Genomic DNA, 14,448 nt, shown 5'->3' on the forward strand with positions numbered 1-14,448 from the left:
GGATACTTTTAACTCCTTACTGTAGAACTTTCAAGGCAACTCAATCCAATGCTAAGTTCAGTGAACATTTTGACCATTCATTTTTCAATCTTGTCACTGTCAAGAAAATACAACACATATTTTAAATGTTTCATCTTGAAAAGTGTTAGTCTGAACTCAGTTCAATATTATTTTCCTGTCTGCTCCTGAGCGGTGCTGTGCCCTCTGGCATGCTGCTGCTGAGTGAGGGGTGAGGAGCGGGGATGGCCCGGGGAGCACGGTTTCATGTATCTTCCCTTCTTATACTTTGGTGTACTTTGATCTCATTCCTGTGCATGCTGTCTTTTTGCACACGGCACGACACAGCCCCCTTGCTGTGGCAGTGGAGAGACCTGAGCCTGGTGTTAGCCTGTGGAAGTCACTCACGCTAAAGGGAACACTGCATGCCCGTGTGCTCTATCTCCGGGAGGGGGCTCAATGAAGACATCAAAGTGCATGGCTTTTACTGATTCAACAGAGCAGCCTGCATAATGTGGAATAGTAGGCAATGACTCACTAATGTAATAACTAGATATTTTATTGGTTGTTAAGACATTCAAGTCAAAAGGCATCAATTCACTAGTGGTGGAAAGAGTACTGAAACTATGTACACAAGTAAATTATACATGGCTAAATATTGCTGTCAAATTTCTACTTAAAGTATAAAGTATGCATGAAAAATGCTTCTCAAAGTACAACTGGTTACAATTTCATTATTTATCATTTTAGTACAATTTTAGATTACTCTTTGATATAAAACATGATTCATTTAACTGTTTAACAATGAATTAAGCTGTTTTATACCACAATCCACTTATTCTCACACTCCACAATCCAAGGTAATCAGATAATTATTACTAAAGTACAAGTTTAGTCTACCCAATTATAGTCACTTCAGTATCTGTTATTAGTTCTTTACCACCCCTGCAGTAGGCTCTGTGCACAGCAGCATTCTAGCTTGCACACTATGTCTCAAAGATAATTGATCACTTTTTTTTTTTTTTAAGTGCAAAATATAAGATCAACACCCTATTAAAATTTAGAATTAAGGCTATCCAATTGTTTTTAAATGTTAACACAGTAGTGTCCTGTAAATTGTTTAACATGGCAAGGCAAGGCAATGCAAGTTAATTTGTACTGCACAATTTATACACAAAGTAATTCAAAGTGCTTTATTAAAATCACAATACAACAAATCAAAACATAAATAATCATCATACATTTAATATTTAAAGAGAAGAGTGCAGAATGAAAACTGTTTAGAGCTTGGATTTAAATGTTATCAAAGAAGAAGCCGTCTCACATCTTCAGGAAGATTGTTTTAGGTTTTAGCTGGATAAAACTGAAATGTTGATTCCCAATGTTTAGTCCTGACTCTGGACACCAGTCGGAGGCCGGTCCCTGAAGTCCTCAGAGTGTGAGATGGTTCATATGGCACTAACATGTTGGAGATGTACTTTGGTGCTAGGCCATGAAGAGAACTGTACACAAGTGGAGCTGATTTAAAGTCTATTCTCTGAGCCAAAGGAGCCAGTGCAGAGATCTGAGCACAGGACTTATATGGTTGTTACTCCTGGTTCTAGTCAGGACCAGAGCAGCAGCGTTCGGGATGTACTGCACATGTTGTCAGTGACATCCACCTGCAGCTCTCCGTCCATTGCCTTATCTTTAAATATGTATTAATTTTAACATCACTCAGCAAAAAGCCCATAGAGATCATTTGTTTCTTCAATTAATTTGCATTATTTATTTGCTCTTTTCGTATTAAACATATATATATAATACTATTGTTATTATAACAGTTAATGCACATTTCTTTAAATACTAGATATTTGATCAGCTTGTGGAGATGTCACTTTTGAGACAGACTCAGTAATTATGCAACACAGATTTAATGAGGATACGTCCTTACCTGCTCTCACTCAGCCCTGGGAACGTTGTCTTTGCAGTAGAAAGTATGATTCATTGGTAAACAGTTTGCATATCCTCACTTTCCTCGGGTTTAATTAGCATCCGTGCGGTGGACTTTGATTGATTTTTCAGCTGGAACACTCTGTCTTCTCGGTGGCAGCGCAACAGTGGTGTGGCAGCACTGGAGAACATGCATGGGGAGATTAATGCACTCGTAGGAAGAGTCCAGCTCACACAGGCTTTACCACCCACTGAACACTTAATTGATTTTTTGCCTTTACAAAATGAAATCAACAGCTTTAATTACTTGATAAATGAAATATATAAACACTTTCAAGAAATGCTAAAATATGTAGTTAAAGGTACACTAGGTATTTTATTTTTTATTTTATTTTTTTTCTGATTGAGTGTCCGCCACCTGCTTGTCTCTATGGAGTCCAGCTCACACAGGCTTTACCACCCACTGAACATTTAACAGATTTTTTTTTGCCTTTACAAAATGAAATCAACAGCTTTAATTACTTGATGAAAAAAGAAAGAAGAAGAAGAAGAAAAAAAAAGAAAACAAATTTTAGGAAATGCTAAAATTACACAGATACACAGGTAATTTATGTATTTTATTTTTTTTTTCTGGCAGATCTGCTTGTCTCTATGGTTAGTTTTGCTTTGCCTAGAATATCCCCCAGTAGGGCATTCAACGTGTCTATCTCAGGTGGCATCACCAGGATAAGTTACATGTCTACACAAATCTGTGGAGTGTTGACTCCAACTAACATGTTTTTCAAGGTATTTTTGAACACTAAAAGTGAATACATGTAAGATACATAAAGTTAATGTCATACTGTGAAACATTCCAGGCAAAGAAACATCATCTCCATGGAGACAGGCAGATGGAGAGGTATGCATTTGCTGCTCCAGCAAACTCTGACACAAACACCATAGACTGTATATATAAATGGACATCGCAAACCTGCTAGCCACCACGTTCCAGACAGGAAGTGATCGTGGGCGCAGTTCAGGCTCCATCGATTTCAGCTCCAATTCACTTTACATTAGAAAACTGTCACCCCTCTCTCTGTAACTGCTGCTCTTCATTTTGATCTTAAAATGTTTGAATTCACCCACTCTATGTGATCCTGGTATTTTTATTTCGCTATTTTGTGTCTGTAAATCAAGATTTCAACATTAATAAGAGACAAATCAGCTGCCTTCTTTCCCAGAGGTCGCTCCAGCTAATGTTAGCAAAGGGTTTGATTGACAGCGTTGCTAAGTGCTTGCCCCTGCCAAACCAGCGCTGCGGTCGGGAAGGGGTGTTACCTTCAGCAGCTTCACTCCAGATAGGCCCTTTGGTTGCTATGGTACTCGCAGTCGGAATTCCAAAAATGGAACTTGACTTTAAATTCACCCCCATAACTGCTAGGCTTGATGAGCTTCATTTGACTGGAGCCGAACGTTATGGGCGACATCACACTCCCACTTGTTTATACAGTCTATGGTAAATACACTGTTTATGTTAGATTGATTCTTCCATTTATTGATGCTGCTCTTATTAACAAGGACGGGATATGTATATTTAGATGTATGATATGCTATAGCTAAACAGTCAATCAATAATTCTTGGAAAACATAGCACCAAGAATGTAATGTGTGTTAATTCCCTATTTATGAATACATTCTTTCTCACCAAAGGAATGCACTGTTACGTGTATTCAATCTGATGTAATGCTGCAAATAAATGATTGATGGTAAACTGCTCTTTAAAGTGAGGTTAAAAACATGAAAATATTGTGCCACTCATGATGAATTGTGAGTCTAATTGTTCAGCAGGTGCTCAAGGCAATTAGGTTTTGGGATAGTAAGAGTCTTTTTATTTTTACAGGACAAAATATGGACCAAGAAAAGCAGTGGGGTATGTGAGGAAACTGTAAATTTTTATATTTGTTCAGCTTTGTCCAGGATGTACGAGCCGAGGGGGTAGTGATCAATCATGTGTATCTGTGGGGGAAGTGTGTGATGTCAAGGGCAGGGCAGCTGTTATGGTGCAGTGTCCTGTTACTGGCGACAATGTGGACATTTATCATTCAAAAAACTGAATTTAAGACCAACATTTTCTCAATATTTGCAGGTGTCCAGACTCAGCGCGTCCCCAAACTGTCCGACCTTGTTTGCTTCCTTGTAAGAAGGACTGCCTTGTGACACCCTTCAGTGAGTGGACACCCTGCCCAGCCAGCTGTGTACCAGGTATGAGCCACACAGCACAGCAAAGAAGGAATAAAAATGGCAAGTCATCTCAAGTGTCAAAAATGGGTTTCTTCATGCAAAACACTCATGGACCATTGCTAAACAGTATGTCTGTAAAAATCTATGTAAAATAAATAAATAAATACATAAATAAAAGACGTTGGTGCCATAAACTAAACAAACATTCTCAGTTAGTGAATACAGTATTTGCACAACCCAATGTGGTGAGTCTATGTCCATTTATACATAGACTCTATTTATAAATGGACATAGCTAACCTGCTAGGCGCCACATTCCAAATAGGAAGTGAGCATAGGCGCTCCATCGAGTCTAGTTCCAATTCACTTTCTATTGAAAATCTGTCGCCCCTCTCTCTTTAACTGCTACTGTCAGGCTTGTCATTTTGGTCTTAAAATGTTCGTATTACCCCGCTCTACATGCTCCTGGTGTTTTTATTTAACTATTGTGTACGTAACATTAATAACAGAGAAATCAGGCAACCTACTTTCCCCAAGGTCCTGCTAGCATTAGCAACAAATTCGACCGACAGCTTTGCTAAGTGCCTGCTCCCTGCTAAACCATCGGTTTAAGAGGCAGAAAGAGGCGCTAACTTCAACAGCCTTGCTCCAGATCAGGTCTTTGGTTGCTATGATACTTGCGGCTGAAATTTCAAATATGGAACTATGCTCCAAATTCACCCCTATAATTGCTAGCCTTGATGAGCTTCATTTGACCGGAGCCGAATGCTAAGGGTGACATCACACTCCCTTAGTCCACTTGTTTATGCAGTCTATGAGCAGAACGCATCACTGTTTAAACAAGGCACTGTACAAAGCAAATCGTGCTGATAATTATGCTTATGCTATTGATTAAAATTATAAATACAATTTTTATATAAATGTGAGGCAGTAATGGAACTATCTGTGTTTGCTGTTTGATTAAGTTCATTATAATGACTCATTCAAATTAAGATGCTAATAAACTGGTAACAAACGTGTGATAATTTGCTTTTTGATCTAAAAATGTCTAAAATGTTTGATCTACTTCTTAATGAAAGTGACTATTACAAAACAATGACAGCTATACAAATCCATTAGTATTGTAATCTGTCACTTGTGAAATGGTCTGAAAGTGAAATGAAAACATTTATAATTATTACATATCCTCATGTATTTTGTTGTTCAGTAATTGTATGTGTACATTTAACTGGCCATTACTTCAGGGCACACATCAAGATGAAAATGTCTCTTTAATGATTTCTAATGTGCATCAATGAAAAGAATGTAATTGTTTTTAAAAGACATGAGCAGCTGACTCGTCTCTGTAAATATGCTGTAGTCCACTGGGTGCACTGATGATGTAATGACTTTCTTAATTGCACCATTTCCAGTGTTTAGTAATTAGCGCGGTGTAATGAGCCTTGCAGCGTAAGCCAAATGAAGCCATTCCAGCGCAGTGTCCGAAAACAAGAGGAGCTGAGGAGTGGAGGACATCTCAGCACAAGGGCGTCCTAATCACCATCTCCTCCACTACACTTGTTTATCCAGCCTCTCTCCACATCAGAGGGTCACACTCCTCTCCAGGGCCTATGCTCTCAAGCACTAAGCTCACATTTCTGCTGGAAAAAAATTTGCCCTTACATTTAAATGTAGTCAATTCCTGTTATGGCAGCAGATTGGAAAAGCACAGTTTGTTACAGGTGCTAGTCTAATTTCAGATTTCGATTGTATTGGTGGTTCCTCGTGGTTGTCTTGGTCTCTGACTTATGTTTAATGATGGATATTGATTGTGTCTGCGATGTAGGTGATGCTTTCTGTGTGTGTTAAAGCATGTGACCCCCTGTTACAAGACACATTGCCAGGGTTATTTTGACACAAGTTGTAATAGGTAAATTTTATTTGATGCTATATTTAAAAAAAAAAAAAAAAAAAAAAAAAAGAATACTCTGAGAGATACGCTTGCGCAAATGAAAATACGCTGCTTTCTATGGAGAAATGCCACTATGAAGAAGCAGGTTCTGCAGTTTTGAACAAGAGCTCAATAGACCTGTTTCTATTATTAAGCTGTTTTAGATCAATATTGTTTAGACTACTTAAAACAGCCATGGGAATAGAGAGGTTTTGATACAAAACATAGTTTCAGCTTCAAATGGTTAAATAACTTTCTAATCCTATATTTGAATGTAGATATTTGAAAAATAATAACATACTAATACTGGGCCTTTTAATATTATATGGATTTCATTTTTAAATAACTTGGTCCCACATACATTGAAAAATCATACCCAAGTCAAAACAGCAGGGTGAATACCACAATATATTTAGCCTTAAAAAAGTATTATATTGTTTTTTTTTCTTCTTTTTTCTCTTTTTTACCTTTGCAGACAACCAGCTCTAGCTAAATTATGACCCATTCATATTATAGTTCAATACTAAGTACCTGAATAAAGCATAGTATGTCCTCTTTAAATATATCTGTGAATATGCTTTTACAGATTGTGTTTCATGTTGTGCAGAAAATGGAAGCGTCGCCACCCAGTCTCGATACCGGACCATCATTCAGAGGCCGTCTAATGGAGGCCAAGAGTGTCCCGATACACTTTACGAGGAGCGAGAATGTGAAGCCATTCCTGTTTGTCCGGTCTACAGGTAAAAGCATCATTTGTCACTTTGTTTTAGTGTAACTTAATATAGCTGAAGTACAAAATGGGAAGATGATGAAATATAGAGATGTCACATAGAGTCACAAGAGAGATTTTGTGTTCTCTAAACAAATAGAATGCAGACTTGTGTGTCTTTGGTTTTGGTTTTGGTTTTGGTTTAATCTAGTTTCTACCTTTGTGACACAGCTTTTTTAATTCATCACCCCACTGTCCTTAATAACCTATTTATATAGTGAGTTTATTCTTTTTAATAAAGGATAGTCATTGGTAACATTCATGTTCAGATTCTATACCAAAATGCTAAGAATAAACAATGCTAAATGACAGCTTTAGGCATTACATTAACCATGTTTTATTACAGTGCTTCTCAAACTGCGGTATATGTACTACTGGTGGTATTCAGGCTCCTTCGGTTTAGACCTTAGACCTACATTTCTAATATTTGGTCAATTTAGAGTCAGTCGAATCCATTTTTTGGTTCACTTTTGGGTAATTCCTGGTACTGCTATTGCAATGGTATAGCCCAAGTATAGACCTGGTTCAGACCCCGAAATAGACTCGTAATAGTTTTGATCTGGTGGTACTCAGAAAGCAAAATCTTATCTTACTTGGTATAAAAGGCTTGAGAACATCTTGTGTTTTTGACCATAAATAAAGCTGTGTATATTGTCTTAAACATCTGGACTAAATATTAAGTATGTTTATTATAGATGGAGGACCCACAAGTGGCACAGCTGTAGCATAGTCCAAGACTCAGTACGGCGCGGTTTAGCCGGTCCTGGAGAACTGTGTGGGGATGGACTGGAGACTAGAGGTAAGGCCTTGGTCTTGTTTTCAACTTGGTGGGAGCTGTCACTGTCTGCTTTGTTTCCTCTGTAGGCTTCACACTGCTATCTATTTACCCTGTTTATTTAATGAGACCTAATAGCCCCTTCACAGCGGTACCTTTAACAAGCAAGGGATGCAAAATAGCCAAGAAGAGACAATTTGTTCACATAGTCTAACAAGATGCACCTTCTGTCTGCTTGCTCTGATTAGCTCATCACAATAGTGCTTTCCTATTAATGAATTCAACAAGTACCATAGACACGTTTTTACTTCTGCAGTGGGTTGAAAGATTAAATAAACAATACAGACCCTTATGGGCGACAACCAGCAAAACAATATCAAGTTTATCTCCAAAATAAAGTTGTCTTCCTTGTTTGAGATGTTGTGGCCATTAAGCTAGACTTGGAGAGAGCTACGCACCACAAATTAACAATTAAAGATACTCGTGTGCAGACACCAGGCATACATAATGTAGGGCAATGAGAACAAAGCCATGAACGCAAATGATTCTCAATCAACAGGAACTTTTTAGAGTTAATGGGAAGCCACTAATTAAACTTTTATTATGACATTATCATATTTTTCATTTTCACTATTTATATGCCATTACTTTGAATAATGCAAGTGGAGGAATGAATATTTATAAATATCTTAACCCTCAAGTATTAGGAAAATATAGTTATGTACAGGATTGTACCTTTTCAAAAATGACAGCCCAGTATAATGAATCAGTCTGCTGTGGTATTTAGTCAACTCTTAAGCAGTCACATGATGGCATGCAGAAATGGTAATTTTTCCAACAGTCTTTGTGTGTAGTATAGTTTTGGCATCTTACAATCTGTTCATAATGCTTTACATGTGTATTGCGTTTCACAGACTTGAAAGGCCTCTCAACACTGCACTCATTATTCATTCATTATTCATTCATGGTAAACTATTGCTGTAGTCACAGTTGCCCTGGGGTAGACTGAGGTGAAACTGGCAATCTGCAACATTGGAGCGTCTGACCACCATCAACCATTCACACACAAGTGTCTTGCTTGAGGACACAAAGACAGATTGAAGTGGGATTCAAGCCTAAGCAAGAAAAAGCCAAAAAAAACAAATTTCAAATGTCAGTTGGTAGAGAATATAGACAAGATCTACAGATTCTACTGTCAGCGCTTGTCATCCAAATGCTGTCATTGGACTTTTCTATATCCCTGCAGTTTCTAATCATAACCGCCAGTCACATATCATGGTATATTTAGCCTGTGCTGTGACACATTCTTCCTCTAAGAGCAGTACTAAAGATGGCCTCGGCCATTAAAAAGCTACAGTGTTAATTGGATGATTTCAAACTCCTTTAGACCAGAGCAAATGTCCCAATAAATCCCACTCTTCTGTCCTTTTTCCTGCTCCAGCCCAGGATGGTGGTGACTGCAGCCCTGAGAAGTTTCCGCTCTCCCATGGTTCACTTTCACCCTGCAATGTAATTATGAATGACATTTCTCAAGTGAATCCCATGACTTTTAGAGAGGACTTGGGAAATTTAGTGTGTGCTACTCGTAGGTTAAGTGTGAGTCTCATTGACCTTTACTACCTCCTATTTGAATAAAATTAAAGTTTGGCTAAATACCTGTGACATTTGGAAAAGTTAAGTGCAGCCTGAAAATGTGCTTAAATAAAGAGTTTGCTTGGGATTTACTTTTGGTTCATTCAGTTCAGTGTCAAAAATGACAAACAGCCATATAATATTCAAAAAAAATTATATGTAAAGAAATAATTGAGTATTGTGCTGCTTCTCAACACAATACTGTAATAATAATAATAATAATAATAACAGTAATAATAATAATAATAATAATAATAATAATAATAATAATAATAATAATAATAATAATAATAATAATAATAATAATAATGCATGAATGGGTAAAATATTTCATAGGCTTTCATGCTGAGAAATTGATTCATAATAATACATTGCTCATATTTTTAAGATGTTTGATCATTTTCCTTAAATTGAGTCTAAGTGGATGGCAGGCTGTGTCGGTGAATTATTATTATTAGTTATTATTCCCTATTTACGGCACTATTTGGGAGTCAAGCCATTTTTAGTGCTGTCCCAATGTCAAGTTGGTGAAAAAGTAGTGCATTCAAATTTCCTACAATGCACTTTGAAAAGTAGTGTCCAGCGCTGGTCACTCTACCAGTCAATATAGGCCACAATGCATTACAGGAGCTGGAAAAACAACAGTAAAGAGTGACAACCCTTTATCTGGAAATAACATGACTGAATGAAAGCAGAAGTGCTGTTTTATCACACTTTTGATTCTTGGTTATGATTAAAACACTTTTAAATAAATTGTTTCTGCGTAAAATACGTACTAGCATTAGGCACTTACCTTAGTTTGAGCTGTTTAAAGAGCAATAATTCCCACATCTCAGACAAAAAGCTGATGAATCCAGTCAGTTTACCTGAGATGAGAGCCAGTTTGGCATAAAAAAAACAAAAAAAACATGTATGGTTATTGTTAGTCTATAAATACTTGTGTGCCAGTCGAATATGATCATTATTTATGACAGAAATCAAGTTTTATCTGGGTATTTTTAATAGTGCAGGGTAGTGTAGTAGTGAGCTGCGTGTCCAAAATGCTCTGTAAATTAGTGCACTATATAGTCAGCTAACGAGAGCAGGGCCGTGTAGTGAATGAGGGGTTAGGAGCTAATGTGGACATTCGGACACACATTTATTAAGACCAGTTTATCATAGTCTTTGTGCTTTAGCGCTGACAAGTTTTTCACAACAACTGTCCTCCACAAATAAACCACTGCATTTAATTTAAAAGTGTTGTCCACATCCGAGCCAGGGGCAGCTTGGAGCAGCATCAGGAGTGCGGCGGTAACCCTGACAGTCTGGTTCTACAAACACTCACACACATTGGCAAATATTTACTGAATAATTAGGGATCACCAGTACCGGGCTTATCTGTCTGACTGCAGAGCAAGACAACAGCGCACACACTCTGTCCTCTGCACTTATCATTGTTGTAATTACCAGTAAGCATTTGTAATACTAATGGGTCAACATGTTGGAGAGCAGTTTTAATGTTAGTCTTTTCAATGACAACAATAGCCTTTTCTATGCTTGAGGTCATGTAGCATTTTCACTTAGCCCAATCCAAAATACTAGCATAGCTATCATTCAAAAGTATCCGGACGCTATAGTGTGATAAATGTTTTTCCCATTAGTAACATGACAGCTTATAGGGTTGTTAATACATGCCTATAGATGTTGGCACAAACGTGGCTTCTGGAAAAGCAATGCATATATTATTATTATTATTATTATTATTATTATTATTATTATTATTATTATTATTATTATTATTATTATTATTATTATTATTATTATTATTATAGAACATCATCTTTCACTTGCTTGTAAAGGTGGGAGAAATATATTCAAGGTTAGAATTTTGAGGATATAGTCTACTAAGCTAGAAATCTTATAATATTGTCTGAAAAATATCACTGGGATAATAAAAAGAAATATTGAGAGATATTTTTTTGTCAATATTGCCCTCTCCTGCCTGCCACTGTACATTCATACACATCAGTATACATAGGTATACAACAAAATGTAATTAAAAAAAAAAAAAAATGCATGCAATGTATGCAATTACAGCAACCAACTAGCTTTGATCTTCCTTTCGGCAAATTGAATAGATGAGCACAGGTTATTTAGCTTGGTATAGTAAATCATGAATTTTAACACATGTTTGCACTGAAAAGCTGCAGAGTCTTGGAAACCTGGCAGCTGCAAACCCACAGCGTCTCTTTTGTCAATAGCAGCATGTTTGAAATAACAGGCGCCAGCGCGCAAACAGCCAAATGAGCGGATCCACACTGAATCCTCAGCACAGGCATCTACAGTACCATTACAAACCAGATCTCTGTTTGTGAGGAACTACATGTGATTGGATTTCTGTTATCCAGGACCAAAACCACGACCTTGGGTTAGCTTGACAAAATGTTCCTCGTGTTCACCTTGTTTGTTTTAGGATGAAGGCGCGTGAAGGTAAATGAATGCTGATGATGTGGGAGCAGGCTGAGGTGAAGGTTGGACAGTGGTGACCCGGTATGAACCCGTGCGGAGATAGGCAGTCTTACAGAAAGGGCAGAATTCAAACGATGAACTTAACTAGAGATAAGAAGGGGCAGTGCTGTGCTAGAGCTGATAACCTATGAGTTATATTTATTTGACTTGTGGATGTGGCTTTAATTAAATCATGTTTGACTGAAAATGAATGGATGTAAACAGCAGCAGTGTGTTTGTTAAAGCAAGAAACAAGTTAGATAAATTTGTACTTCCTCCTTTCAAATTTGCATTATTATTGAGTAGATGTATTTCAGTATTTTTGCAAAGTGAGTCATTACAGAATGTAGTTATGCAGTAGAGGTAAGGTATTTGTGTGATTTTTAAATTTATGTTAACTGTAAAAAAAAAAACTTAATTGCCTTACATTACAATATTGTTTTATTGTTGATTTTGATTGTAAATGTACTTTGTTCGAAGCCTGTATTTGATTATAATATGGCATGACAGTTACTGAAGTTAAAAAGATAAAAATATATATATATATATTTAGTGATTACATGAATTGAATTGACGCAAGATTAGGCCTGCCATGATAACACATTTTGACGTTCGATATTATTGCTGAATTAAATATAGATGATAAACGATAATATTGCGACAAATTTATGCAACTGACAGAATAACCCAACTGCTGATATAAACCACAAATACTATTATAATCCTACAATATTGTTAAAATTAAACACGTTAGTAGTTAGTTTGTATCTGTTATGAGTCATAGAAGTAATTTATTCAACCTTTTATGGCTTAAATCTTATCGTATAGCCAAAAAAGAACCAAAAATGTCTCAATTGTGCAAAGAAAAAGTGCACACGATATTATACACAAAGTTATGGATCAATGGACATTCCAGGTAAAGGCTTCATCATGATAGGCACTAATTAAGCTAATCGCTATAGAGGCCAGAACCAATTACATGCAAAATATCTGTCTGTCAATGTTGATAGCAATGCATAAATTTATGGTTTAACCCAAACACCTACGTTTCAAAACAAAATATCAAACCTTTTATTTCTCCTGGCCGTAAGTGCTCCATCAAGGCTGGGTAATAATAGCTATTATCTCTGCTGCATTGACTTTATTGAGACCTCCCATGTAAATGAGCATCCCACACATTCTCAGCAAACTCAGAGGAGCCTGGGAGTTTTTGTCAGAGGGCAAAATTTAAAAGTCAAATAGAAATCGATAAAATGGATTAAAGGCATGTTTGTAGATCAGAGCATCCTCAAAGGCACTGCAGGGTTAGAAAGAGAGAGAGAGAGAGAAGGAACAGTAAATTTAAACATAGATCTTGTGCACCATTCTTATTGGCTTTGAGAAAAATTAGTCCATTCAATAAACCGCAGCTGACGATTGGTTTCAAACGGTTGTATTTGTTAGCTGCAAGGGCATACTGTCCTCATGCCACCTCATACACTGTGGCATTGGTATTTTTCACAAACCGACCCTGGTTATGCAACACTTTGACTGTAGGGCATTAACCATAAATATATCATATTTTTTTTCCACACGTTCTATCCAAATATACCCACTCAGTTTTTAAACTTAAAATGACAATACAAACAATAAACAAACACACATACACATTAAGATGCCCTTCCACCTTAAAACCCCCACTTCACTCAGTTGGCATTATGGTTTCTACCTGATGTGTGTGTGTGTGTGTGTGTGGGTGTGTGGGGGTGTGTGTGTGTGTGTGTGTGTGTGGGGGTGTGTGTGTGTGTGTATATATATATATATATATATATATATATATATATATATATATATATATATATATATATATATATATACATATATATATATATATATATATATATATATATATATATATATATATATTCACCTTTTGTGGTCTCGCTGTTTTGAGATTTTTTTGTGTCTGCAATTTTGCATGCTTTTTTATAGAGTATGAACGCTCATCGTGTTCTGCGTCCTGACTGTTGACCATTGTCAGTCAATCTCCGTGCCGTGTCTCCTGTACAGTACAGAATGCATTCAGCCAAATTTATGTAACCTTAGATTTATTTTATGTATATTATTTTATGTATTAACATTTATTTGGGTCATTAGTATTTAGTTTATTACTTTGTACTTATTTTATTAACAATGAATATTATTTGTTATATTATGTTGGATGCATTATTTACTTTCTTCTTAATAGTATTGGTTCCTACTAACTGTTGTGGTGCAGCGCATTTGAGGAGCGCACCGATAAAAATGTAACGAGTGAACACGCACAAGACGAGATGAGATGAGTTAAGTTGTTGAATAAAGACGAGCTGCACACTGTCCTGCCATGTTGGTCTATTTAAGCAAGGAAGACAGCAAGAAAATACATCATATTAAATCTAACTGTAACCCGTAAAACCACAGCCTCAAGAGACTCGTAAGAATAATATATTAGGGTTACATTTATGTAAGTGTTCGATCGCAGTGTGACGATCAAACATTCTGCGCCGACACATTTCAGCAACGCTTTGGAGTTAAGTGTTTCTCTACACGGAGAGGCTGCCTCTGCGGATACTGCTGGAGCAGAGGCGTGAACAACAAATTTAAAGCGATCATCGAGGAAGGGGGATATTATATACAAATGTTTGAACTTTGAGAGTGTTTAAACAAGAGAGAAATGTGAGAAAATGTT

General features: G+C 36.7%; 1 protein-coding gene across 1 annotated transcript in view; it reads left to right on the plus strand.

Annotated features, from left to right (window-relative positions):
• Positions 1 to 14,448, plus strand: part of thsd7ba (thrombospondin, type I, domain containing 7Ba) — a 273,568-nt gene that overhangs the window by 178,222 nt on the left and 80,898 nt on the right. Inside the window, exons 11-13 of the mRNA XM_055230668.1 lie at positions 4,055 to 4,170; positions 6,686 to 6,818; positions 7,543 to 7,646. Of these exons, the coding sequence (XP_055086643.1) occupies positions 4,055 to 4,170; positions 6,686 to 6,818; positions 7,543 to 7,646 (353 nt within the window). The remainder of the gene's footprint in view (positions 1 to 4,054; positions 4,171 to 6,685; positions 6,819 to 7,542; positions 7,647 to 14,448) is intronic.

This window comes from Periophthalmus magnuspinnatus, chromosome 21, assembly GCF_009829125.3.
Source record: "Periophthalmus magnuspinnatus isolate fPerMag1 chromosome 21, fPerMag1.2.pri, whole genome shotgun sequence".
In the NCBI taxonomy this organism is placed as follows: Eukaryota; Metazoa; Chordata; class Actinopteri; order Gobiiformes; family Gobiidae; genus Periophthalmus; species Periophthalmus magnuspinnatus.